This window comes from Rousettus aegyptiacus, unplaced genomic scaffold (genome assembly GCF_014176215.1).
Source record: "Rousettus aegyptiacus isolate mRouAeg1 unplaced genomic scaffold, mRouAeg1.p scaffold_m13_p_5, whole genome shotgun sequence".
Taxonomy (NCBI): domain Eukaryota; kingdom Metazoa; phylum Chordata; class Mammalia; order Chiroptera; family Pteropodidae; genus Rousettus; species Rousettus aegyptiacus.
The window spans coordinates 66,448,720-66,476,584 of NW_023416308.1; the positions used below are offsets into that span (position 1 = coordinate 66,448,720).

The following is a 27,865-nucleotide window of genomic DNA, read 5'->3' on the forward strand; positions in this document are numbered from 1 at the left end:
AATATTCCCCTCTGAAACCGCCACAACAAAGCAAATGTGTTCTTTAGACAATGAGATTAGCCACAGATATCAGCAGGAGTCCCATGTGCATCAGTCTCAGCTGGAGTCCCCTGTGGGGCGATGGGGTGAAGTGTGCTGTGAATTATAGTCCCACTACATCAAGATGCCCAGTTAGAGAGTCCCAGGAAGAGAGCCAGGGCTTGCACCTTGGCAGGCCCTTCACATCTGCACAGGCAGAGCCTGTTGGGCATGTGACGAGGGTATGCCAAAGCTCCTGCTCCCATGATATGCCCTTGATTTGGTGTCCAGATAGTTAGTGTCCTATAGTTTTAAAAACATTTCTATAGGCAACGCAGATATTACTTGTGTACCCGCACAGCCCACTACCCAGAACTTCCAGACAACTCCCTATGCTGGATTCCAAGATAGGCTGATGTATTTGCCTGCTAAGAGGACTCTGAAAACAGAGTCACAGTCCCCTTAGGTGGAATTCTGTCTGTGAAGAGATGGAATTAATTGGCTCCTAAGAGATCTTCGTTTCTGTAGTTTTGCTGCCTCCCTTTGCAACATACATACGATGATAGGATCAACCAGCTCACACTGAGGTCACGATGGGACCTGCCACCCTCCCCAGCAGGAGTACGAGTCAGTGGAAATGGTAAGACCAGAACTCAGGTCTCCTGCCTCTTTACTCACCTGGAGCAGAGAGATAGGTGTTCCCCCTGATATTTTAATCAAACTTAATTCATAATTATTACTTATGTTCATTTTGCACTTTGAAGTTTTAGAGCAAGTTCAAATACAGTGTTGCCAACCGCTCTGTGAAAGAGAGGGCAGTCCCCTTCACGAGAGGAAACGGAGGTTTCCAGAGGTTAAACAACTCCCTGAGGCTGTACGAATAATAAGAGGTAGAGCTGGACTTAGGGTTTGGCGCTTTCTTCTTGTCACCCAGGACTCTTTCCACTACTAGACTGTAAGCTTTCGATGGGCAGGCGCCATATTTATTTAGCTCAGCACTGGATACCCATCACCTAGCACAGACCTGTGTATGTGGTTCTTGTCAGATGGAAGGAAAATGGATGGAAAGATCAGCAGATAGAAGAATAGGATCAATGGATAGATAAAAGAAAATCGGAGTCTTATTTTCCTGATGACATCAAGTTGAATTTTGGAGGAATGAAGTTCTATTATTAATGGCTACTTACTCAAAGACAAAGAGCTTTAACTCATAACTTTATTTAAAATATATTATTATGTCTTTAAAAAGTGTTTTTAACAGTAATGTCAAAAGGGGTTCTGTTCCTTTAAGAATCTCCAGCAGGAAGATTTTACAGGACCTGGGACCCAGTAGGCACTTAATAACTATTTCTGGAATTTAATTGCATTTAAAAGCTACCCTGGAGAGATAAAAGCAATTCAAAAGAATATCTATATTGCTGTGATAATTAAAGAACAGACTTTATCCATTATTTGCAAAATAAGTTTATTCCCAAATCCAGGTCTATCAATTGGGAAGAAATCAATAGCTAGTGTGGAATAAGATCACAACCTGCATTTCCAGGATCACTGGTTTTGGAGGATTAATAATAATGTTCAGTCCTCCTCACCAGTGAGGTTCAATAGGTCGCCTTTGCCTGCTGGTGCAGGATGGACCCTGTGCGAGCCATTCGATGCTTCTCGTGTGCAGCCAACTGGGGGGCATAGATGTGAAGTAGCCATGGTAACTTTTTTACTGATTGGGAGAATGGATGAAGCTAGATAATGAACCTCCTTGAATCATATGGGGGTGGGAGTGGGTTAACAAGTACTGAAGAGCAGAGAAACTTCTCTCTTTCTAGACAAGAATAGAGCAGGAAGCTGAAATTCAAATAATAGTAGAACAAAATCAGGTAAGGTGCTGACTAAAATAATTAAGATAAATAGGTAATTAAATGATTTTGATGATTAAACTGAAAGGACAGTGTTTGAGCATAAACTTCTACCTAAGCCAGGGGTTTTAAAATTTCCTAAACGTCCACTTATTAAAAAGTATAGACTCCAGCTCTGTTTCCCAAGATTCTGATTCATTGGGTCAGAAGTGGGGCCCAAGAGTTTCTATTTTAAAACTACCCACAAGTTATTCTCCTGCAGGAAGCTTATGAATGACACCGGCAGCACATGGACCATATTTTCATAAACTCTTCTCTGGGTAAGCACAAAGCATCAGAAATCAAACTCGAGCTGGAGCTGACTCGACTGTTTTCATTTAATGGAAAAACTTAGGGAAAATAAAGCTGTTTTCTTAGTGCTAGTTTAAAAACAAAACAAAAACTGTTTAATTAGTCAATAATTGATAGCAGTTGAGTTTCTGAAACATGTTACTGTAGTTCATGCATTGTGCTTCCTTTTAACCTTGCATTCTACCAGATGCTTTACTAATTAACAGAAACCAGCAGTTTTGTTCGCTTTGACTACTGCCCCTTCCCCACTTACCCAAATGACAAACTTCCATGTCCCCTCTCAAATCCATCCCAAATGTCTTCAGCTCTTGCCACCTCTTTAGTTTCTGTCCTCCCTCCCTCGCTTGCAGAATATTTTGCTTTCTCTTCGATGTCTGTCCACAGTGGCCTCTCATAGAACTTGCTGTGTTATAATCCAGTAGTTACTTACTGATCTGCTCCATTACTCTCTGCTCTATCAAACAAGGATCTTATTCTTGTTCATCTTTGTATCTCTATCCTTTCCCTTTCTTTAACTACTAATATGGCATTGGCCACATACTAGAATGAATGAATGAATGAATGAATCCATAAAGGTAGGGATTTTTTGTCCGTTCACTGAAATAAATACCCCAAGTGCCTAGAAGTGTGTCCATTACACAAAGGGGTCTAATAAATAATTGTTGAAATAATGTATGAATGAGTGCATTAGCGTACATAGGCCAATAGAGAAGAAAGATTGGACCTGCTGTTTTTCGGCATAACAGCAAAAATTTTTCATACTGGCACTCATCACAGTCTCAACAGATTAAGACTGAGATTCTTATTTGATATTTCTGTCATCTAATAGTTTGGGGTTTAGCTCGATAGACCCAAGGTATTCTAATCGAGAAAAAGAAGTAATGTTGCAAGCATTATAGCTCATACCTAGATTATTCAGATCAAGTCAACTTTTCTTTTAGCCTTACTCACACTTTTTACTAATGGTAAGCCTGGGATGCAAAGGATTCTTTAAGATAGTTTACACAGACTAATAGTAAAAGTACCTCCCATTTATTGAGCATTTATTAAATGTGCCAGGCATTGTATTAACTGCTTTCCATATATTATCTCATCACATACAGCTTTTTAGAAACATTTCATTATCCTTATTTTATAGATGAGGAAACTGAGGTTTAAATGTGGCCATTTGCCAAGGTCACTCGGCTACTAACCAGAAGACCTGAGATTTGGGTCTAAGTCTATAAAAGCCTCTGCTCTTAAGCTTCATAACCGAGCTGGTGTTTTGAATTGAATGGGTCCCTTGGGACTTATTTCTGACTAGAGGAGCACAGTCACTTCTGAGCAAATACTTTCTTGGCCTTGAACATTCTTGATCTTGAGTTTTCTGAGATTTCTTCCTTTAAAGAGATTTATAGTTTGGAGGCTAAACTCAGTCAAAATGACAAATTAAGTCCAATGTACCCCCTCCCCACCCCACCCCCAGCTTAATTACACCTGATGAGTGGCCCTTTCAGACTTTTGGTTCTAGGCACTTAACTGTCTCTTACATTTGCTTCCAGTGATCAGGGTCCTTGAGGTTTACACACATGTTTTCCCAGTGAACTTTTGTCCTTTTTGAAAACTGCATTCTGTTCTCCTTTATTAAATTCCAGCTTTCATGACTAGTATGCGATGATAAGCTCCAGAAATGTTTATATGATAAATTAAAATGGTCAGAGTCTTCCGCTTACAAATTGCTTCAAGATAGGACTCAGATGCCTGCCCGTAGAATTGTCTCATAAGTGCTAGCACAGAATGGGTTCAAGCTTTTACAGTTTCATCTTGGCCTTGACTTAGGAGCTTTTTGTTTCAGTGACTCTCGGTAGCGCCTGAGCTTCTAGTCTATTTCTCAAACTAAGGCTATGAGATTTATGACTCAGTGGGAAAAAAATGTGTGCGACTACTTTTCAAACTTGCTTTGGAAAAGCAAACAGGATGTTTTTCTCCTTATCTTGCACATACCTGTAAACAAGCAAGTTGTCGGCAAGGCCTCTGAGTCAGGGATAGAGCAATTTCAGACTGTCAGGTTCGATGATTATTTGCTTTGGATATTTCAGAAGTTCGTGTTAGAACAGAGCCACGTTCCAAAAAAACTTATTGCCCAGAGACCCAGAGTAACCAGAGGCCTTCTGGACTGCAGGAAGGTGTTTGTTTATTTTATAAAGTAGAGGCATATGTGGGTCTGTGCCGTTTTCACAGCCATAAAAGAAAGTGAAGAGTGTTAAGTGTGACTTCTCAGGGAAAAGGGGGCCTAAAGCCTCTGTGATTATTATTTTTGGAGGAGTAAATATTTCAGTAGAAAAAGAAACTCCTTTGTACCAACTCTCTCTGAGTTTTCTTGGCACATTTTAATATTTTCAAGTAACAGCTGAAACCACAGCTGAAAACCTGTTCTGATTGGAAGCATCTGGGAATTGCAAAATTAGAATTTTCAGATTCTGAAGTGATTTGCTGTTTGGACAGGGGTGTCAATTTCAGCTAAAATTTCCATCTATGGGGCCTTTTTTTTTCTTGCATTTATAAGTTATTCAGTCAGCTTATGATGTGATGGAGATATGGGGCACTCTTCATGCTTTTTTAAATGAAAACTGTACTTTCTTCTTCAGCTATTTGTACACCTTATCAGGATTCTTCTTATCCAAGGAGAACAGATGGAGAAATTCCCCCCAAGCCATGGAATTCAACTCGAACAATTTTCTCCTGCCAAAAGGCATCTCATAATCTAAGACACTAGACCGATATATGATATTTGCAAATTCCAGGAAGAAAAAAATACTAAAGACAATTACAAACCTATTTCAGTTTTTCTCTTTGTTAATAGAAGCCTGTCTTCTAAAGGGCTTAATGTTTTACAAATCTATCCTGAAACTTCCACAAGAGAGACAGAAAGACACAGTGGCTTCTTTCCTGCTGCCTGAACTACTTCGGCTGCTTCCTGTCTCACTGATGTTATATCATCTCATGCAGCTTCATACCATCTCAGTACTCTCAGGTGTAAATGAGAATGATACTGCCTCCCCGACTCGGGAATTGAATAAGTGGTGTAGAATTTATAAAATGTTCCCAGTGGGAACTGTCTTAGTCTGTTTGGGTTGCTTATAACAAAATACCAGACTGGGTAGCTTATAAACAGCAGCAGTCTATTTCTCATGGTTCTGGAGGCTGGAAGTCTGAGATCAGGGCCACTGGCATTGTGGGGTAAGGGCTCTCGTCTACATGGCAGACTTCTTATTGCATCTTCACGTGGCAGAGGGGGTAGGGATCTCCCTAGGACCTCTTTTATAAGGGCGCTAATCCCATTCATGAGGTCCCACCCTTATGACCTCATGATCACCACCCAAAGGCCCCATCTTCTAACACCATCACATTGAGCATTAGGATTTCAACATATAAATTTGGAGTGGGGGACATAGTCACATTATAACAGGAGCTAACGAAACATTAGCTTCTTTCTTTCTTTCCTACTTTTTATGCATGGCAACTGAGATAACAATGACATGATTTACCTGAGGCCAAAGGTCAGGACCTCGGGGAGCCACAATCAGACCAGAGGTTTGTGGCCTAACACCTGTAACACTCAATCTTTGTCTAAATTCAACACCAATTCTGCAGAGTTTGGCACAGAATACGCTATAGACTATGCCAAACAGTCATGGAGAGCAAAAGGCTGTGGGTGATATAAGCCACCTCACAGATGCTTTGTGTTGTTAGTAGGATTAAAATTAAAGACTACCCAGAGAAAGGATTCCAAATGATGCCACCAAAAAGATGAGCTTGACTTTCCATGTAGACACCCAATACATGTTTGTAATATTGAATTTAATAGTCTGGACCTACAGATCAGTGAGTTATTGAGAGTGAAAAGGAAAACAATTGTGTCAAGACACAGGCAAACCAGAATATGCAGTTGCCCTGTCTGTGAACCAAGGCATGAAATTCTGTGTCTCTTAGAGGGAAATTGACATTCATTCCTTTGGAAAATGTTTCTTAGGTTCCAACATAAGCTTTATGAGAGGCTTCTTCATGACTGACATTGTATTATTTTATTTAACGCTCACACCAATTAGTAAGATAGATTTAATTATTAAATTGATCATTAATTAGAGCTCCAGTTTAGTAATAAGCAACTGAAACTCAGCGAGGTTAAGTAATTTGCCAAGGTTGCACAGCAAACAAAGGTTAGATCTGGGATTAGAACCCAGGTCTGTCTAGCTCCAAATTCACTACTCCATAGATAACTTCAGATCTTGCTAAATTATGTCATAGAATCATAGATTTTTAGAGGTTATCTGATCTACCATCTATGTTTTTCAGATGGGGAAATAGCCTCAGAGAGGTCTGGTAACTTTCCCAGATCACATAGCAGGGCATAGTCAGGGTATAGGTAAAACCTCTTTTGCCCTTGTTCTAACCGTAGCTCTCTTCCCACATTCAGGGAAGGAGAGAAAAGAATAGACCATCTCTTCAGAAATCCCTTTCTGAAGTTGATATGCTGTTTATGGGGCTGTTTTTGGAGACCCACAGAAATCAATGGAAATGGAAGATATGGTCCCTGCCCTTCTGATTCTTCAAGTCTCTTTAGGGGAAATCATCCCCCAGCAGCAAGACGGAGGGACAGTGGAAGGAAGGGGAGCAAAAGGCCCTTGAATGGGGGTTCCAGACCTGGCTCTGGACTTTCCCACTCTGTAGTTTAGCGATCCCGGGCCTGCTTGTTCTGTGGTTCTCCCCGTCCTTCAGTAATGTCTCTGTTATACCCAACCAGACTGTATTTTTTGCCTGGTCTGCCTAGATCAGAAAACATCACTGGTAAGGTCTTGTTTGTCCTTGTTTCTCATGTGCCCAGCACAGTGCCTGATGCAAAGCAGGATGCCTGAAGCCTATGCAGGGGGCAGCGCAGTTGGTTACCTCAAATATGAGAAACAGACACTCCAAGGTCCACTGATAAAGTCACATGGGCAGAGGTCACTGTCCACACCTTCGCTCCTCACTCCAAAGGCAGGAAAACTCCACATCATTTGTTATCTGGGAGGGTCAGAAGGAAAGGGTCCTCCACGAGGGTGGGGAGGGGACACCCACCCAGTCCCTTTGTAACATCCCACCTCAGAGGGAGACAGAATGGAAACAGGATGGGCTGTCTTAGGTAGAGAAAATTAATTGTGGTTATTTAGTGGGTTAAAATAATCAAAAGTTTCCTCAAGACAGAAAACAATACCAAAGTAGAATTGTGAGCAACTTGCCGCTAACGTCTTGCCCACTTTCGGGAAGATGGTGATTTTTACGTTCCTTCAGGGCCTGAACAGTTGCCTGGCTTTGTCCTCAGGCTCTGCCTTGACAGATGCTGGGCCCCGGAGGCCCTCAGGCTTCTCAGACCTACTTTCTCCTGCAGTACTGTTGACTCTGAGAGATTGCCGCATGGCTTTAAAAATAGCTTTTTGCGAGTTTTCGGAGGACAGGTTCCCTTTCCACCAAAAATGTGTGGAATGGAGGTGGTTTCGTGGCAACAGTGAGCCTTTGTTTCAGAGTTGAAAGTGCACATCCCTCCTCCTGAGCTCAGCCGTGGTGGCTTGCCTGATGTCACTGACCCTGTTTTAATTAAGTCCTCCTTTTTTTGTTGGACTTGGTGCCAAGAAGCCTAAATGAATGTTGTCTATTTTAGTAATTTTTGTTCGTTTTTTTTTTTTTTTTTCTAGTACTGTTTTGGAAAACGTCTAAGGGTCACTCCTCTGCAGGCCGAGATAAGGGTTAAGAGTCTTTTTCTCAAGAAATAACATTCTCCTAAGTGAACGTTATCTCCATTTTTTCTTTCTTATTTTTTTCTTTCGCGCTCTTGTGTAACTAAATTCTAAAATTCAAGAGGATTTTTCTGGCTCCTGATGGAAACTGGAGACAGTGATGTAATTTACAGGCCTTTGTGGGACAGAGGAAACTTCACCTGCACCTGCCCTTATGAAATGCCGACAGATTAAATTTTAAGAAGTGTATAGGGAAGGAATTGTAATGGCCAGTGCTCACGGCTACTGCACAAAAATTGGATAGTTGGTGTATTTGCTTCCTAGGGCTGCTGTAACAAAATACCACACACTGGATGGATTAAAACAACAGAAATTCATTGTGTCAGTTCTGGAGGCTAGACATCTGTAATCAGGGTGCTGATAGGGTCACGCTTTGCTCTGAAATCTGCAGGGGAAAATATTCCCTTGCCTCTTCTAGCTGCAATCCTTGGCACTTCCTGGCTCAGATGCACCACTCCAATCTGTGCCTCCATCGTCACGTGGCAGTCTTCTCCCTTCGGGTCCCTGTCTTCTCTTCTTTGAAGGTCTTCACTCATATTGGATTAGGGCCCTCCCCAATGACATCTGCAAAAACAGACCCTATATCCAAATAAAGCCATGGGTATTTGGCATTAGGATTTTGATGTATCTTTTGGGGGGATGCAATCCAACCCATAACATTTGGCTTAGGATTTTCTCTCACTCAGAAAATATTTGGATATGTTATCACTCCCTAGCATAAGTAACCAATATCAGCTGCCACTTGGGGTGCATTTAACCCATGCCAAGCACTATGCCATGTACCTGATACATACTGTTTCATTTAATCTTCACAGAAGCACCTTGAGGTAGGCATTATTATATGTCCAGTTTGTAACAGATAATAAAGGCCTAGATCTGTCTCGTTTCAGCACCCATGTTCTGAACCACTTGGCTGTTTGTATGCTTGGCACTATGCTAGGCCCCGGGGTTGCCGCAGTGCGTAAGACAGACATTGTCCTGCCCTCGTAGAACATGCAGTCTAGTGGGAGGAGATATGCATGAAAGGCATAGTTTCCTAAGTACCAGTTACTTGCTCACAGTGCCAGAGCACCATTTCAATCAGGAATCAATTTCCTCTGTGGTCATTGCCTATGACACTGCTAAGATGTAGGGCAGTGAGAAGACCCTCAAAGGAGGATCTCCCCCTCTGCTCTAACCTGAGCTCCAGTATTTTGTTTTATAAATCAGGCATCTCAGGAAGGTTTTGTTGAACAGAGTGCATGTACCGTGACTACATTATGCTGTAGAACAAACTACTATAAGATCTCAATGCTTAAAACAAAGTTTATTCTGTGCTTCTGTGTGCTGTCCCTGGCAGGTCAGCTGGGGGCTGTGCCCGGTGTCTTTTTCACTCTGGGATGGGGCTAACGAAGTCGTCTCATCTGTACAGGTCACCGTGACAGAAGAGAAAGAGAAGATGATGAATCACACACACTGTTCCAGGATGAACAGCCCTTAAAAAATATGACTATCTGGCCAAGTGAATTAAGTATATGAAAGGACAAAAGAGATGCTCAGTGCAGTTTTTGCGAAACTTGCATCTATTCCTTCCCTCCTCTGTGCATGCACCCCAGAACTCCATGCAGGAGGAGGCTGCCCTACATCTCTGGCCACCCCTTCTCTGCTCTGGTCAGTGGACCCTGATGACCACACATCAGCTAAGAAAGACCTGTGTTCTGTTTCAAGAAACTAAAGTAGGAAAGTCCAAACTTATGAAAGCCATAAATCAGGGAACAATGATTTCTGTTAAAAAAAAAAAAATTCTCTGCAGGTTCCCTTTAAACAGCAGACTCCAAGGTATGCATACAATGTAATTTCAGGGATAGATCTTTATTTACCCACAACTTTTTAGGAATATGCTATATATTATATAAAGCAGGGCATATATTCATTTAAGCTCTGGATTCCATAGGTTGATAGCTTGCCATATTCTCTCTATATTTTTTTCTTCCCTCAGGTTCCAAAATTGTTTCCCTGAAATAAACAGGAAAAACTTAGGGGAAGGGATCAGCAGCTAAAATTATTTTTGCTTTTTTCCTGTTCCAGTTAATAGCTATTAACAGCAAGAGACTCCCATGAGTGCCTCTGTCCCAGACGCCCATCTTCACAGCACCAGGAGCAGAGAAGGACGTTCTGTTCTAATTACTCAGAGGAGTCATTAGCCTTGACAAATGCTCTGGTTGCATTAGCTCACTGCAGGATGTTCAGTGCCGGGGCAGCCTATAATTCACTCAAAAGCTGGAAGTGTTTCTCCACCTTAGTGGAGCCCAGCCCAGGGCTTCCTGGAGCGTCCCACCTTCCTGCCTCACTCTGTACCCCAGGGTGGGAAAACATCACACTAGCTGTCAAAGACAGTACCTCACAGGGCATCATTCATGCTGGGCACAGGGTGCCTTCTCAAGGAGAGAAGATTGAAACAGACCCAGCTATGGAATACGATTGCTCCTTGACACCTAAATTATTATTCAATTCACCCATAAAGGGCCGCCAGGAAACCGGAGACAGGGGCATGCTCTTGGAGAGCCTCTCCTTAACACCTCCTCTCTGATGTACCACTTTAGGCAAGGTCAGGCAAACACTGAGATTCACATGTCTACAAGGCTTTACAGTGTGCAGAGTTTTCATGAACTTGTCTTGTTTGATCCTTGGAGTTGCTCCATAATAGAGAAGGAGCCATTGTTTCCATTTCACTGATGAGATAACTAAGGTCCAAGGAGGTGAAGTATTTTGCCCCAAATCACACATCTAATGGGGCCATGTTTGAATTTCACCTCTACCTTCACTACCTCTTAATCTCATCTCTAGAATGGTGATGATGCCCACTTGACAGTGAGATAATTTACATAAAGGGTCTCTGGAAGAGAGGGACTCAAAAAAGCCTATGGATGAATGGTTGGATGAGGATGGGTGGGTGAGTGGATGGATGGATGGATGGATGAATAGGTGAATGAATGGGCGAATGAGTGAATGAATGAATGAATGTAAATGATTTAATGAATGAACGAATACTGCCCCTTTGTGACTTTTTCCCCTTTCAGTCTACCCTTGATCTTGCTCTCATTGAAATTTGCTCTTGCAGGGAACATGGAAACCTTTTCTTCCCAGCTGTGTGTCACCAAAGACCCTTTCATTTGCCCCTGCTCATGACCCATATAATGAAAGATTTTCTACCAAACTTTATGACTGCCTTCCTGTTTGACGAAAGCACATATAACTGTCAACAATGGCTCCTGACAAACATGCACATTGACTTGGCATAATTCTTGTTAAAATACGAATTAATAATTAGCTCCTAACATTTGAGCACTTACACTGAGCCAGGTACCTCACTGGGCATTTTGCCCTCCCTTGAACACAGGCAGTGTGACTCCCGAGCCTGCGCTCTTAACCATGACACCAGCTCAGCACCACTACAAGCTGCCATTTACTGAGTGCCAGTAGGCACTGTAATAAACTCTTTAAATATGCATTATTTGGACGTGGTTCCATAGTGTAGCAGTTAACACATCTGCTTTACACGCAGAAGGTCTTTGGGTCACACCCCAGGGGAGCCACAGGCCATGGTCTATGGCCATGCCACCCCGAACAAGCCCAGTGTCTGATCTTGGAAGCTAAGCAGGGTTGGGCCTGGTTAGTACTTAGATGAGAGACCACCTAGGAAGACCAGGTGCTGTAGGCATAAATAATAATAATTTAAAAATAAATAAATATGCATTATTTTAGTTAATACTTATAACAAAAATATGAAGCAGCTAGTGTCATGTTCTGTGTTTTACAAATGAGGAACTGAAGCTCAAGGAAGGAAAGTAACTTGTCCATAGCCATGTAGCTAGTGAGCAGAGGCAGGCTTTGAGCCCAGGTGCTGTGGTTGCAAAGTACAGACATTAAACTCCTAGCCTATGCTACCTTCCATCTACCTTTACTCTAAAACTTCACTTGAGTTGTTTGCAGTCTCCTAACTTACAGTACTTTGTATTATTAGAAGTCACTGGACAATCCCATTCCAGCCTCAGGACGTCCCATGGGTGGGAGATCTCAAGGTGAGACTGAGCAGGTGTAGTAGGAGCGCCTCCCCCAGCACCTAGAATTCTTTCTGAAGCCACTAAGAAGTAATGCGGGAGAATGAGTGTCAGCATTTATCGTTTGGTCAGGACCTCTTGGAAGCAAGATAAAAGCCAACTCCATCGCCAGGTATTGCTGCAGGAAACAGTGTGCCCTGAGTGAAAAGTGTCTAAACCTGAAAATAGGTTGCTAAAGGCATTTTAAGAGGTTTTCTTTCCTGAAAGTGTCTTCTTTCGAGCTGGTCTAGATTAAGTTCTGCCAAGAAATAGGTGGATAAGCAAGAGAATCCAGCTAGAACCTGTAGTCCATGTGATTATCATCTTAATCCCTCACTCTGCACATTTTACTTTCTTATCAACATGCAACAAAGAAAAATATTTCATTAGTGGCCCCGATGCACATTTCAGTTTGCTCATTTCAGTGCACACCTCCAGCTGTTTGTGGGGAACTAGATCCCCAGAAAGAACAGGCAGTCTGGGTCAGTGGAGAGAGCACTGGACTCAGGACCCTCAATCAGTCAGGTTTTGCTGCTTATGAGCTGTGTGACCTCAGACAGGTCCCTTCACCTCCCTGAACTTCAGTGTTCTCATTTATAAAATTAGGTCTTTGGACCAGATATCTCAAAATCCCCATCCAAGCCAATTTGGGGAGTGAGGATCATTTATAGCTGCAATTTAAATAATAGATGGAAAAGCACTTTAAGAAGTGATTAAAATTTCAAATACATTTCAGAAGGTGTTATTTTTGCAGCATGATCTCTGCAGAGCACAAAATTATATATGCAGAAAAAGAGAAAGTCTTTTGAAATTTTAGTAGCTCAAATTTAAATGTAAAAATATTCATCTTAAGTGTCCATCCTCCCTCTCCTTATCTCCGACAAAGAGGGCCTATTTTAATGTACCAGATAATTTCTATAATCACTCTCTTCCTTTGCTTAGAATTAACCGCATCGGAGCTTTGCTAAGGTCTAAAATACTGCCTGGATCTTACCCCTTAATATGTGAGCTCTTTGCCAAGTATTACTGATAAGGGGAATGTTGAGAACTGGAGTGTTATGGATGGGGGATATTTTCAGAACAGGACAGAGTTAAGAGCTTAAGAGGTAGGGAATGCGTCATTGGGCTTAATTACTGTGGGTAAATGACTTCCCCAAGGTCACTCGGTGAGTCATCAGTGAGCCAGTTGGCTGGGACCCATTCCTCCAGCTCAAAAGAATTGGCCTCTTTGTTAACACTATTGTTCCAAGTGACGCTGTGGATGACCTGGAAGGAAATTGCTTGTGGATATTAGAGTTGCAGCTGTGGAAAAATAGAAACTGGCAAAGATACACCCAAAACAAGACCTCTGTAGTCCACGCCTCAGAGCAGCAGCTGGTTTGGAGGCAGAGAAGGTGGTTCTTTAAAAGATTCCAGGCTTATAGGTTCAATGTGACCCACTTACCCTTCTGCTGCCACCAAGGCAAGTATCCCTCTTCAAACTTCCAGATGCCCCCATGTGACTTCTTTTCTAATCCGGAGCAGTCCTTGAAGTTCGTTGTTACCAATAATGTGATTTTCCAAACTCGAATTGCCTAGAGATGAGCCTTAGAAATAAGTTCCAAGGAGCCAGCTCAGTGCTTAGTTTTTGTCTTGATTGATACAACTGAGCACCACATGGTCATTCCAAAATAGCGTGGCAAATGCCTGGAACTTGCTCACAAACCTAAGGAGTAAGTTAATTCACAAACCCACATCACCATCAATGTGATGGAGAGAGCCCTACAACATCTAAGTCTTAGGCTTTGGGGTTTTCCTCTTCCCTGGCCTGTCCACCTGCCTTTATTTGCACATTTCCCCATTCTAAGCCACTGGGCACAGCCCAGCCCAGCACCACCCAGCCTAGCACAGTGATCCCTTGAGCATGATACAGCATAGCACACATGAAGGTGACCCTCATTCCATCTTAATTCAACACTTTTCATTCTATCTCTAAACCTCAGCCTTCATTTTCATAGTTCATGTAGTCACTTCTCCACTTATTCAGAAATTATGGACTGAACCTGAGCACACAGTGGAAAACAACAACAACAGAGTAAATGCAGACCTTGCCCTGATGAAGCCTACAGTCTAATGGGGCAGAAAATACTAACCAAATAGCCACACAAATAAATGGAGTAAGTTCATGTGTATAGGGATGGGGTACTTTGAGAATATGTAACCAGGAACCTTAGCTTTGAATCAGAAGTCATCAGAAGAATGAGCAGGAATTAACCAGACAAAGAATGAGGAGAGGGAGGGGGCCAGGCAGAGGGAACAGTGTGTGAACTGACCCTGGGTAAGAAAATCATGACACATGGAGGAATGGGAAGACAGCCAGTGTGGCTGATGACTGGGGAATGAAGTTAAGGATGAAGGGAAGAAGTTGAGAAGGGCCAGACCACACAGGGCCTTGCAGGTAGGACATGTTAAGGACTTTGGTCTTTATTCTAAGAGCCGTGGAAGACACAAAAGATATTTAGCACAACGGATAACATAGTAAGACTCATTTCAAGGACATCACTCTTTCTACTGTACAGATAATAGACTGGAGAGAGACAAGAGGGGATGTCACAAAGTTATTGTGGCACTTTAGGGAAGAGGTATTGGAAGCCTGGACCAGGGAGGTGATGCTACAGATGGAAGAAGTGTGTGAACCAGGAGCTATTTAGAAAGTAGAATTGGAGGACTTGACAATGGGTTGTATAAAAGGGGAGAGGAAAGTGTCAACAATGACTCCAGGGGTTTGGGATTGTTAAACTAGATATATGGGGGGTGGGATGGTAATGCTCACTGAGAAAGGGAGCAAAGGAATAGATCATGTTTGTCTTGGGTCTTTGTTTTCTCTTGTCTTCAAGTCATGGTGGTGGAAGATTAGATCATAAAATTGGTTGTGGACGTGGTAAGCTTGAAGTGCCTTCGGAGAAGACAAACTCCTTGCCATCCTCTGCACCACTCCCCTCTCCCTAGCCCAGAACCACATACATGGTCTAAACATTAAAAGTTCTGAATCAAGCTAATAAACTTTTAAGTAAAATATGTTCTAGTCTCTTGCCTTTACAGATATACCTTCATGATAGGAAGGTCAGGTTTGAATTTAGAATTCTCAGACTCTAGTGGTAAAGAGAAAACTGGCTCACAACGGGCAGCCCACCCCTCTTCCCATCCCCAGCTCCATCCTCCACTGCAAGAAGCCTCACGTACCTCTGGACACCTGAACCCATATGTTCAAGTTCCAGTTACAGTCCCTGAAAGCAGCACTGGGGCTGTTTGGCCAGAGAATTTCAGGGTCCTATGTGCCTGGTCTAGAGGGAGGAAGGAAAAGTGTAGGCTCTGGTGAGCAGAGGCTCCAGGTGTGCACAACCCTCAGCCCTGCGGACTCCTTTTGGAGAAGAGAAGTTGAAAGAGGACCAGAGCAGGGCCCTCTAAACTGTTGGGGCTTTGAGCAGAGACCCCACTCGCCCAGGCATATGGGCAAAATTAAGTGATACAATGATACACAGTACCTGTGATCTTTGTTCAGTTCCGAGTCTGACTGCCTGGTTTCTCTGTGTGTACGTGTTTTGTTTCTCCTAGTGGGCTGTTCATCACCATTCATGACAAGGGCCACGTTGCAACAATGCTGAACTCTTGGCCAGAAGACAATATTAAGGTATGATCCTGTTGGGGTTTTTTTTGCCGTTGCTCTGTTGTTGGGTGAATCCTTTCAGCCTGAACCAGAGTCATTCCCAGCTACAAAATGAGCCGTTGCAACACTGAAGGCAAGCCTCTGCCCCCCTTTCCCTTGCCCAGACCGTAGACCGGAACAGCCAAGCATAAACGCACCACAAAGCAGAGGTTTGCATTAACCAGGCACCCATGTGAAACAGTCCTTTATTATTATTATTTTAGTACATTATTAATATAATGATTAATGGGAGTAGTTATAGTCATTGTTGTATTCTGAAAATATGTTCAGCTTGTATCGAGTACCTACTAAATACACACTGCCAGTTTCTGTCGTGGATACAGGGGAGACTCAGACATACACTCTCTTCTCAAGTAGCTTACTTGAGGAAAATAAGACAGAGACACAAAAAATCTGACAAGGGGGAACTCGATCAGAGGTAAACAAGACACACAGAGAGATCTGGGAGTGTTCAAAGAGGCAGAGATTGCTTTTAGCCTGAGGGGAATCTAGGAAGACTTCATGGGGGAGGTGACATTGCAGCAGGGCCTTGAATTGAGGGATAGCATTGAACAGTTAATCATTTGAGAGAGTAGGATGCAGTGTGGGGACATTCTGCAACAAAAATGCTTCTGACAAACAAGACTTTAACACCTGGTTGTACGCAGCAGTGGTGGGGGGTAGGGTGGGGGAGGGGGGAGTGGGGTGATGTATATTTAGAGTGACAAAATAAACCTGACACTTCTTCCTCAAAAAAGTTAAGGAGAAAACATTTTTATATAATAAACAGGATATATATATAATACAGAATGCAAAATTTGTGTTCATTTTAAAATATAAAACATGCAGCTTTGTAGAAAGTCCTTAGCCTCTGGCTACATCCCCAGATCTCCTCCTGCTGTAGGGACTTCTGTGGAAGAGTTAGAGGGGGTCTGGCATCTAGGATCACTGTCGCATTTACAAAAAAATAAAAATAAATGAAAATAATAATAATTAAAAAATAAAAATAGGTGAAACAGAAATGCTCAACATCTGCTGGCTGCTTAGTGAGGGCATTCCTGGCACACGAGCGGGGGAGGGATTGGAGCCGACCAAGCCCAGTATGAGCGAGTACCTCTCAGGGCCAAGGCTGGCACCTCGCTGCCTGGACCGGGAGACTGAGGCACTCCCCTACTGTGTCCTCTCCAGGGCCTCCCTCCCTCTGTCCCTGTCAGTTGTTGAGCAACCCCCACCTCTTTCCACCAGGCATAAAATGTAGCCTGTCTCCCCCTACCTCTCTGTGCCTCACCCACTTTGGCCCTGTCAGTGGTAGCTCAGAACTAGAGCAACCAGGCCAGGACATTGGATTGCAGTCCCGGCCCCCCAGAACAGCTCATTTCATCCATGTCTGTCTGGGTACGATTTCACCCTGTGCTTCTCCTTCCTGCTTATCTGCTTATACTCCAGTTACATGTTAGGCCTTGGCCCTGCGGTTGGTCCCAGTCCCAGAAGAACGAAGTTTCCAGGGCACGTCTAGCATGAATATGTAATAAAATCTTCAGGACATTAAAGGAAGTTAGCTCACCGAGGGGAAGTTAACTCCAGCCTGTGTTGTGGGGACATGCTGCTGAGGTCATGCAAACTAACCTTTCCACCTTAGCGGATACGTCAACCATGGTGAAACCTTGTACATAGTAAGTGCTCAGGAGATGCTTGCTGAGTCGAATGAACTCAGTTGATGGATGAGTGTCTTCCATGTACAAAGAGTGAGGCGGGATCTCCACTGACACATATGGTGCCTTTGTGCATGTTACGAGGAATTAGAAAGAATGATGAAAAGCCACTCCCTCTTCACCAGTAAAATTAAGATGCTCCTTCCTCCAGGCTGGAATGGGTGGGGTGGGGTTCATGGGCCGGATTTCAGGTTCCAATTGCTCCTTTTATCAGGGCACAGTTTACAAAACCGCACCCAGGGCTCTGCTCTGAGGAATGCAAAATGAGAAAAACACAGACCCTGACTGCAAATTGTTCTTTTAAATTCAAAATAGAAACTTAGCTGCTAAACCGCCACTGACTTCAACAAACATATTTTGAGAACCTTCTTAGTTCTGAGTGCTAATTACTAGAGGGATGAAGACGGCAACTCTTTATGATTCTAGAGAAAGAGAAACTGAGGCTTAGGGCCACCCTGGAAAAAGAGGGACTCTAACAGCCCTCAAAGAGAGAGAGACACCCAGAGCCTCTGGGGAAAGCATAAGTTACATGAGAAGCTCTGGGCCAGTGCATCTAATCCAGTTGCATTCAACAGCCATTGTGTAAACATTTACTCTGTAAGAGTTCCCTGGCGGTTTGGGGGATAGAGAATGTGTGCACGTATGACCTCAAGAAGATCGCAGTCTAATTAGAGAGACTGACCCAGAAGCAATTATAGTAGACTGTGTCTGCCAAAGAGAGGAGCCTGGGGATGAGGAACGTACAGGGTGACTGGCTGACCACCGGCCCTACAGTACCCCGGAGTGGATGAGTGAATGCCTGGGAACGTCTCCTCCCCTCCCGCTTTCATTTCTGTTTCACTTTGAAGAAACCCTGAGGTCAGTTCCAGTAACCATATGGGAGAATCAGCTCTGCCTTTGCAGTAAGACAGACGGGGTTCTGGTATGGAATCGTCCATTTATCTGCCATATGTGCAGATAACCTCTCCGATCTTTGTTTTCCTATTGTGAGGATTAACCACGATAAAGTCTGTACAAGGCCGAAGGGCACTTGAATGGACAGCGACATCGCTGGAGGAGGAAGAGGTGGCTGTAGTTCACACAGTAGTGCACGGAAGAGACTACAGGGGCTTAAGGGCAGCTGTGGAAGAGGCCTCCTTACCCAGGAGTCACAGGCCACAAACGGGCAGCCAGCCAGTTTGGCTCCTACACATGTTTGATTTGGCCCTCAGTGGCTTTTGAACATTTTGAATTTGTAGGTAACGTTTTTAAATTGGGAGACTTCATTTAAAAAACGAAACCCATGGATTTCTGGCTTGTCTGAAAAAACCAGGAGCTCTGAATATTGGGCCTATAGTTTGGCTTGTAAACAAGTCAATTAAGGTTGATGGGGTTGCTCCCAGCTTACCCCGGTCCCTGCTACCCTATCTACCAACCTTTTACTGGAGGGTCCTTCCTTCTCATTCCCAGGGCTGCCCTTTCAATGGTTCAGAATGTTCCAGGCTGTGGCCTTTCTTGTTTACTGGTGTGTTTTCTCTAGTTACGTCAAGAAATAGAGATGAAGGTTGTTCTTACTTAGGTAGAGCATCTCTGCTTATTATATCCCTTTCATGGTACTGACGCTGACATGGTACGGAGCTGACACTGACTTCCCCTGTGTTATTGCTTTCAATTCTCTTAGTCACTGTGATCAGAACGGAGTAAGGAGTGCTTCTAAAACCCTTGGGTGGGTCCTGAAGAATGGGTAAGGGCGAGCAAGCAGAAGTTACGTGGCTTGCCTATGGTCACTCACGAATAAGTGTTGATGCCACTCATAGTCCTGTTGCTAGCTACCTCTTCCCCAGCTGCTGAGCTGAGTTTTTCAAGGCACAGGCACCTTCGGACCCTGACATTGTTGGCTGCTTGGCTGGAGGAAGGGGGGGCTTCAGAGGAGCTTCTGAATCAACTCAGAAGATAAAAGATGACTTTCGGTGGTTTCCCAGCCAGAAAGCAGAGATGCAGACAGATGTAAGAGAAGTAGGCTGCAAGGGAAGTGAGGCCACAGCCCAGGGCTGGGGGACATGACGTTTCGTAGGCCCCTCTTGTTCAGGGAGGAAGGGGAGGGTCAGGCCGCCCAGAGCTGTCCAGCATAAATCACAAAGAGGAGTGAGAACTGCTTTTCTGACTCTTTCCCACAACAGCCATCGCTTGAGCCGGGAGAAAAGCTCAGCAGAGAACAGCCTCCTCCCCAGCAGTTTTCCCAAGCTCCTAAATCTCTCCCTCCTCCTAGTCCCAACAGCTTTGGGAAGGAGGTGCTGAGTGGCGGCTGGGCAGTGAAGCCGAGGGAACATCCTCTGCCACTGGGCACCAGCCACTTTAATGATTAAGCTCGGACCAGAAGCAAGTGCCAAGTGCCTGCCTGTCATGCACGGGCCCACCATGTGTTAAACCCCAGTCTTCTCAGTGTCAGAAGCTGGATTTCCTGGGAAACAGTTCGAGATGGAGAGTAGCATACTAGAAGCATATTAGGGAGTACTTGTGGGATCACACTTCTAGATGGGAAAGAGGTAGATAGAGCAGAGGAGCAGAGGAGGTGACGTCTCAAGAAAAACTCAGCCCATGGGGAGGTCCTGGAGCTGAGATGGCCCTTCAGAGTCACCCTGAGTTGGGGCAAGGGAGCCGGGTCTTCATCCCCTGCATCCATCAGTCATTGGTTACTGTCTTTGGAAAAATGCAATGGAATAGGGAAAATCCACTGTCAGGAGACCACTGCAGTGGTTAAGTGAGAGGTGGTTGAGCTGATCCAAGGAGTAGCAGTGGGGATGAAGATCATGGAACAGATACCAATAAATGTGGAGCAGGTCAGATCAGGAGAACTCGGTGACCGATTGGCTGTGGTTGACTAATGACAGAGAGGAGCCAAAGAAGACTGGACAGCTTTGAGCCTGGGAGATAGGAACTAACAGAGGAAGGGAGGACAGCAGAAGCAAAAGGTTTAAAGGGAGTAAAAGGGAAAGTGGATTCATTTGGTTAAGGACTTGGGGAATTTGGGAAGACTCCAACGGCCAAGTGTCGGTGTCCAGCAGACAGTTATCCGTAAGTGTCTGCTTAAAGATGACAGTAGAAGCCATTTGAATGGATAAAGATGTCTGGGTTAGAATGCTATTGAGCTTCACATGGCTGGACTTTCTTCTTAAAAGCTGCATTTGCCAAGGTCTCCCCCTGATTTCCCTTTCATTCACTCATTTAACAGATAATTATTGTATAGTTTTTCCGTGATAATGCTGAAGTAGAGAGAGATGAAACAATTAAATATTCTAATACATAATCTTTGCCCCAGTCATAATCTTATAATCATAAGAGAAGCACCATTTACTGATGACTTATTTTATACAAGGCACCTGGTTAAAATAAGACATGTTATTTCATATTTACAACAAACTGATAAGTTAGTTATCATTATTATTCCCCTTTCGTGGAAAATTAAAACTCAGAAAAGTTACCTGTTGACTCAAGATTACATATGGCAATACATCAAGGTGCATAGATTCAAACGCTAGTTATCAGACTCCAAATCCCTGCCATTAACCATCAGACTGTTTGGTGAGATAAAATGTGCATTTTTAAAAGCGTTAAATAAGAACTCAGACGCTATCACCATTAAATGTTTAAGTAGCAGATGTGGGGCTTGGCAAACGTAGGTGCTTAATAAATGTTTGTGGAAGGCAAGCAGGCAAACAGGAAGGGTGAGCAGGCAGATTTGTAGTAGACACAAATGCTAGAAGAAATTGCATTTGATTGTGATGGGCAGGATTTGCACTGCTGAGAAGAGACCCTTCTAGGAGAGGGAAATATAGAGGCCGAGAGCTAAGAGATTATAGGTGACTTCAGAGTGTGTCTGGCAGGAGTGAGGAGGCCCGTTTGGCTAGAGTAGGCAATTTTGTGTGCAGATGAGTAGCAGGAAATAAGTTTCATAAGATATTGTTGGGTTCGAGTCATCAAAGAGTTAAACATTTTGAACCCTATTTTATGGACAGTTAGAAGTCACTAAAGGTCTTTGAGCCTGGGGATGGCATAATGAAAACGAGCTTATAATACAATGACTCAAACACTGATTGGCAGGCAAGATGGAAAGAAAGATGAGAGTCTGGTTGTAAAGCTCTTGCAATAACCCAACCATTAGCTTGGTAGAATTAAGAGTGGATGACAGATGGAGGCGAGACATTCCCTGGGAGGAGCTGGGATGCCGTAGAGTGCCTCGGACATTGCCAGGCTGGAAGGGCCTCATTGCAGAGCCCCTTTACTATCTTAAAAGGTGCTAGAGTTGTAGGGTCCACACCGTAGAGTTGTGGTTGATTTCCTCTGCTTAACTCAGTGTCTCTCAGCAGAGAGAAATTCTAAGAAAATGGGAACCAAAGTAAGGTTCGATTAGGACAGATGGTAGAGAAATGACCCGAGTTTGGGCTCCCAGGAGCAGCATGAGGGCATGGGCTCCACCAGGGAGAGCTGCCAGGAGGAGGTCAGAGGCAGGCAGGCTGCGGGAACAGTGGCGCCGAGGCAGGGCAGAGTTTTGCAGAGGGCACGGATGCTTTAACTCAGCCGAATGGGGTGGTCGAAGGAGCCCTGAGCCAGGAACCCAAAGCCAGGCTCCCGATGTGCCACATACACAAGCATGGTGACCTTGGTAGGTCATCTAATCTTTCTAAGATAACTGGTGTGGAAACATCAAGTCCAGTGCCTGATACGTGGCAGAGACTTAAATGTGTACAGAATGTGAAGGTCTGAGAGCTTCAGTTTGCTCACCTGTGAAATGGGGGTAACAGAGCTGCCTGCCCACCAGGGCCATGGCATCAGGTGAGTTGTGGGTTGTGAGCACCCTCCAAGGAGGCAGCAGACCAGTCTAAGGGGGATTGGTGACCTTCATGGTTCTGTTACATTCTCTAGAGCTCCATTTTCAGAAGTGGAAAAGTGTTTTTAAGAATATTTACACCTATTTCTACCAAAACGCAGCACAGCCCTTGTGTGCACTTGCCCCTGAAGAGACAGAGAAAAGAAGTGAGAAGATGCTGTGGATCCTTTGGGTACTCATTCGATCATAAACTTTTCCAGGGCAAAGATGGGTCTTCACATCTTTAGCCCCAGTGCCCAGCATTTTACCTTCATGGATCGAACTGACCCCTGTGGTGCCCATTGGCACCATGCATGGGGCCAACCAGGACATCCATAGCTCAGAGCTGGTCCTAAGTCTGACCCAAAGCCAGGCTCCAATGGAAGGAACGGGTAGCCCCTTAAATCTAACTCAGAGATGGAAGGAACCAGTGATGGCAAGCGGGTCGGGGTAATCTGTAAACAAGTTCACTGTCACCTTCAGGGGTTCTCCTTGGCCTGAAATTCAGGCCCTTCACAGTCTGACTCCTGCTTGACTTTCTATTCTCTCTTTTCATGTGACCTGCACCCCGACACACAGCCTGCACACCCCGACCCCTATCCTGGATCTTAATTTCCTTTTGCATCAAATGCCTTTCTCCCCAGCCACACCTCTGATGGACAATCTCTACCTGGCACATGTGTCCCCTCATCCATGAAGCATTTACCCCACAGGAGGTAACTCTCCCTCTTCTCAAGCTCTGCTGCCCTATCCTGTTCTGCTGTACTCACACTTCCCTCCCAGAGTTATAATTTAAAAATACATATTCCATCTCCTTTTTGCCCCTTAGTTCTTTAAGGGCTGGGCCCATGCCTACTGGTTTTTACAGATGAGCAAACTGAAGCTCCTTCCCCTAGGACCTGGCACAGTGTCTTATGCAAAATAGGTACTTTGTAAATATGTGTTAAATGAGTGAGTAAATGAATATCCATCATAATCATATAATCATTTCTGTCATCGCCATCAGCTTCATCAGCACCTGTTAATCCACAGTAAGTAAGCCTTGAACTAGCACTGTCTACTGCCTACTGTGCCCTCGGTGCTTATTTGCCAAAACACAAAGGTAATTCCAGTACAACTTGAGAACCCTCCTGGTTTCACGTGAAATAGCGACCCCAGCATATCACAAGGAGCTCTGTCCTTTGCACATGGGATTTATTATACTCCAGGAGCAGGACCAAGAACACTTACATTTGTCTGTACACCCTGGGGTTATAGCAGCAGCATAAACGCTTGTTTTTTATTATCTCTTTTCATTATGTCCTTCCCTCCCTGGCCCCCTAAATCTCTGTCTGCTTGGTTTTTTGAAGAAGAGTGACTAGATGCGTTTCCCCTCCAGCTGTTTCTGTAGCCCCAAGCCAAAACCTCTGAATGCAAGGCAGGTGTCTTTCTGTCATCTCACCAGCCTGCCAGAAAGAGGAGTGGGTTGGGAGAAAGACCCACCAGCTGCAGTTGAATAAATCCTTTGGCCTTATCCCGGACAAGCAGAGGCAGTGGGCATCTAGGTGTCAGGCTTGACATACTAGGGCTGTTAAAAGGAGCATTGTGTCACAGGAGGTGCTGTCCCTGATTGATAGCATCCTGCTTTGTCTTTCAGGCCGTGGTAGTGACTGATGGGGAGCGCATCCTGGGCTTGGGAGACCTGGGCTGCTATGGCATGGGCATCCCCGTGGGCAAGCTGGCCCTGTACACGGCATGCGGAGGGGTTAATCCGCAGCAGTGCCTCCCCGTCCTGCTGGACGTCGGCACCAACAATGAGGTAACGTACTGCCTGAGCCGGGAGCTCCGGGGCTAGAAGGTGGCAGCTGGGGTGGGGTGGGGAGCACCTTTGGGGCAGTTATGTCTGCAAAGCATCAGGCCATTTCTTTGCTGGGCCCCTTCACCAGGGCACTTTCCCTGCACAGCTGTAGAGTGGAGGCCCTTCCCCCACACACATACCCTCCCAGCCCCATTCTCTTCCCTCAGCCACTGCTGGGTCTTCGTCTTCCTCTCTCTCCTGAGGCCTTCTGTGGTGAGCTCTTTGCTTCCTTGCTCCATTAATGCAAGCAGCTTCCATGTCTTCAGGGCTTCTCTCTGACTCACTAGTGAAGAAGGCCACTGATTGAGGAGGGAGTGGCTGCTGGGCTGGGTTTTTTGTTTTAATTTTAGTTTTTGGGTTTCTATGTATGTATGTATGTATGTATGTATGTATGTATGTATGTATGTATTTATTGAGCATTTTAGAGGCAAGCCGCCTCAGTAAAAGGACTTAAACTGAAGCACCAGGGTTGAGGACTAACATGTCTGATCAGGCAGATCAGTGTCCTGCAGATTCAGGGAGGGAGACTGATCTAGGTCGTGAGTGAGAACAGGTGTGTAAGATTCCAGGTGGTTTAGGATTTAAGGAGCTCAATCCCCAGCCAAGAGTTCGTCTGCTCTGGGTACCACCACCCTGGGGCACGGGGTTCGTGCATGTCTATGGTCTCAGCTCTGTGTCTGTGTGTCAGAGAACATGAAAAAATATCTAAGTATTTCTTCTTAATGACATTTATCTGAGTTTAAAATGAGTGCATGTTTATTTTTTAAAAATTGAGACAGTCCAGAGAAATATTAAAATATCAGTCACAACTAATACTAATCATTGTTTACATTTTGCTCTATTTTCTCCCAACTTTTCCTTCCAAAGCATTTATAAAAATGAAATTGTGTTTATATTGCATGTACAGTTTTGTTTCTTGCTTTCCAAAATGTAATGTGTATTATCGGTTTTGTATCTTCCTTTTTAAAATGTATCTCCAAAGTCATTAGCCATTTTCCACAATGTCATTTTAATAGCTGCCCAATATATCATAATTTACATAAGAAACCCTCTACTGTTGGACAGTTCGGATTTGCTAGTCTTCTTGCCAGTATAATTGTGCTCTCATATCTATTTTTGCAGATCAGTCTGTGTCCATCTCTGATTGTTTCCTAAGGATAAATTCCTAGAAACAAAAATATTGAGACAAGGGGAATGGTTGTTTTTAGATTCTTGATTCATATTGTCAAAAAAGGTTATACTTATTTGCATTCCGTGGAGATCTCTGTCAGGAAAACGCACCACAGCTCTTTGTGTGGCCTCGTCCTCCCTGGACACCACGTGTCCACACTTCTGCGTGAGGAACACTGCAGCTCAGGGCGGAACGGTGCTTATTCAGGCTTCATCCACACCTACAATCAAGTGAGGAGGCAGGGGGCACACCTTGCTTCAGAGCTGGGAAATCACGGGGGCGGGAGTGGGAGGAGGTAGAACAAAGGGAGAAGAGGAAGGACTAGAATGGGGAGCAGGGACACCGGACCCAGGACCTCTGACAGCCAGGGGTGTCCCTCCTATGATCTGGACTTGATCCCCTTCCGGTACAGAAAGGAGTGAGGGACAGGACCAGAAGTTTTCTGCTTATTCTTCTAGCCCTAAATCTCTTCTCCATGTGTCCCTCCCCACCGGCCTAGGAAATGGGAGGCTGATGGTGCCACAAGTCTTAGAGTTGCTCGTCAAGGTAGTTTTCAAGGTTGGCTCCGCACTGTGGTTCCCTCCCCACAGCCAGATGCCTGGGTTTTGCTGAAATTGTCCCCTAGCCAGAAAGAACATGTGTGTAACCGTGCGTGTGTGCAGCAAACTTTGTTTTCATTATTCTTCCCATGCGACACCTCCTGGAGTGTTCCAATGGGATTTAACCTTCATTCTCTATCTTCTAAAAACTGGCTCTAGGGCAGAAATGGACAGCTTGAGTTTGATTCTGAGGCCATCGTATCCACTGGAACAGTGTTGGTTACCTCTAGCAGCTGTGTTAAGATCCTTTATTGTTGAAGATCCAGCACCCAGCAATGATGTGCTCAGGTTTAGAGCTAGCCCCAATTTGTAACAAACGCACCAGGAAAGATGGCAGGAAACCACGAGTAATCGTGACCACACCCTTTACAAAGACCACCCCATTTAAGCCTGACAGACCTGTGAGCGGAGCATGGGGCATTGCGCTCCTTCTACAGTTGAGGGAACTGAGGCCCTGAGAGCTTAATCCACATCTGTGCGCCTCTCCACACACCACAGCACACCACCAGCCTGGATTTATGTTTCCTTATTAACTAAAGGCCATTTCTTTATTTTTAGAATTTTTATTACTAAAGTAACTTTTAAAACATTATTCAAAATCTTGAAAGAAAAAGTAAGTGGCATTTCTCCCACAATGCTACATTTGTGTTCCCATTTAATATTTGTCTATGTGTATAGATGTCATGATTACCTAGTCATAATCATAATGTGCCCATAATTTGTCCTAATTTTTTCAGTGAAGATGGTTTTGTGAACACTTTCTCTTTGCTTATTTAACAAAAGTTAAATTTATTTTTTTTTGACATTTACATTTATTTATCTATTAACTTTATTTATTGAGTGTTTTGTAGGTGTCAGGCACTCTGCTAGGCATGTGGGAGATAAATGAGAGCCAGGCTGCGGGTGGAATATTCTAGTTGTCAGTATTTCAACACTGTCACCTAATTGATCATTTTAATGGCTAATGTATTACAGCTACTCAAAGTGTCCGCTTCTACCCCTGGGACTTGAGGCCTTGAATCACCTCTCCCTCCTGGGCGTGGAAGGGAGAGAGCTCCCCGTGTCAGGAAGGACCAGAGTATTCCCCAGGTGAGAGGAGGGAGCTGAGCCCCACCTGCCCTTGCAACACTTGGGGGTGAGAGACAGCAGTTCTCACCCAGTCCAGTCAGACCAGTACCAGCACCTGCAATGTGCCAGGCATAGTTCTAGAGCTCTTATGTATTTTAATCTCATTTAATTCCCACAATAGCTGTAGGAGATACTGTTCTCCCCGTTTTAGAGATGAGAGAACTTAAACATGTTAACTACTTACCTCAGGTCTCAAACTCTAAGGGTCAGAGCTGGGATCCAAACCCAGGTATCTCCGCCTGCAGAGGTACCTTGTCTATGTGGCACATTGCTCCAGGAAGTTGGGTATTTGTGTTATAGACTAGGTGATGAAGACTGGAAAGTAGGTGTTTCACATAGTCAGGGGCCATGGACAGAATCAAGTGAGGGTGTACTAATGCTATTTCCACGGGTTCCCCTCCCCAAAGAAAGGTAAACTCCCGCCAGACCCTCTTCAGGAAACTCAGAACACAAAAATCCAAAGTTACAAAGTGGCCAACATCGGGAAGAGGATGTTTTGTCTCTTTTCAAATGGATTCACTGTGTGATCTCGCTACACTACAGTTCTTTTAAAAAATGGATCAATTTGCAAGATATTTCCCCCCAGAAGTCTTGGGGCACATCTCTCTCCCAGAGCGAGCCAGAGAACAATAGGAGTGAGAGGCTCGGCCTTGCAACTTCCATCTCACATGTCAGAGCAGGGAGGGTGCTGTCCTGACGGGTTTTAGTGTCAGAACAACTAGACCATCTGCGAGGCTATCTCTGTAAAAACTCCTGAGGCAACAGGAGGTTTAGAG

At 44.4% G+C, this 27,865-nt stretch overlaps 1 protein-coding gene and 1 pseudogene across 2 annotated transcripts in view; both read left to right on the forward strand.

Moving 5' to 3' along the window:
• The window catches only part of ME3 (malic enzyme 3), a 270,223-nt gene that overhangs the window by 190,368 nt on the left and 51,990 nt on the right, over positions 1-27,865 (forward strand). For both annotated transcript variants that reach the window (XM_036221661.1, XM_016160323.2), the window contains exons 5-6: positions 15,706-15,781; positions 23,991-24,152. In XM_036221661.1, the coding sequence (XP_036077554.1) occupies positions 15,706-15,781; positions 23,991-24,152 (238 nt within the window). The remainder of the gene's footprint in view (positions 1-15,705; positions 15,782-23,990; positions 24,153-27,865) is intronic.
• Positions 11,617-11,732, forward strand: LOC118603099 (annotated as a pseudogene).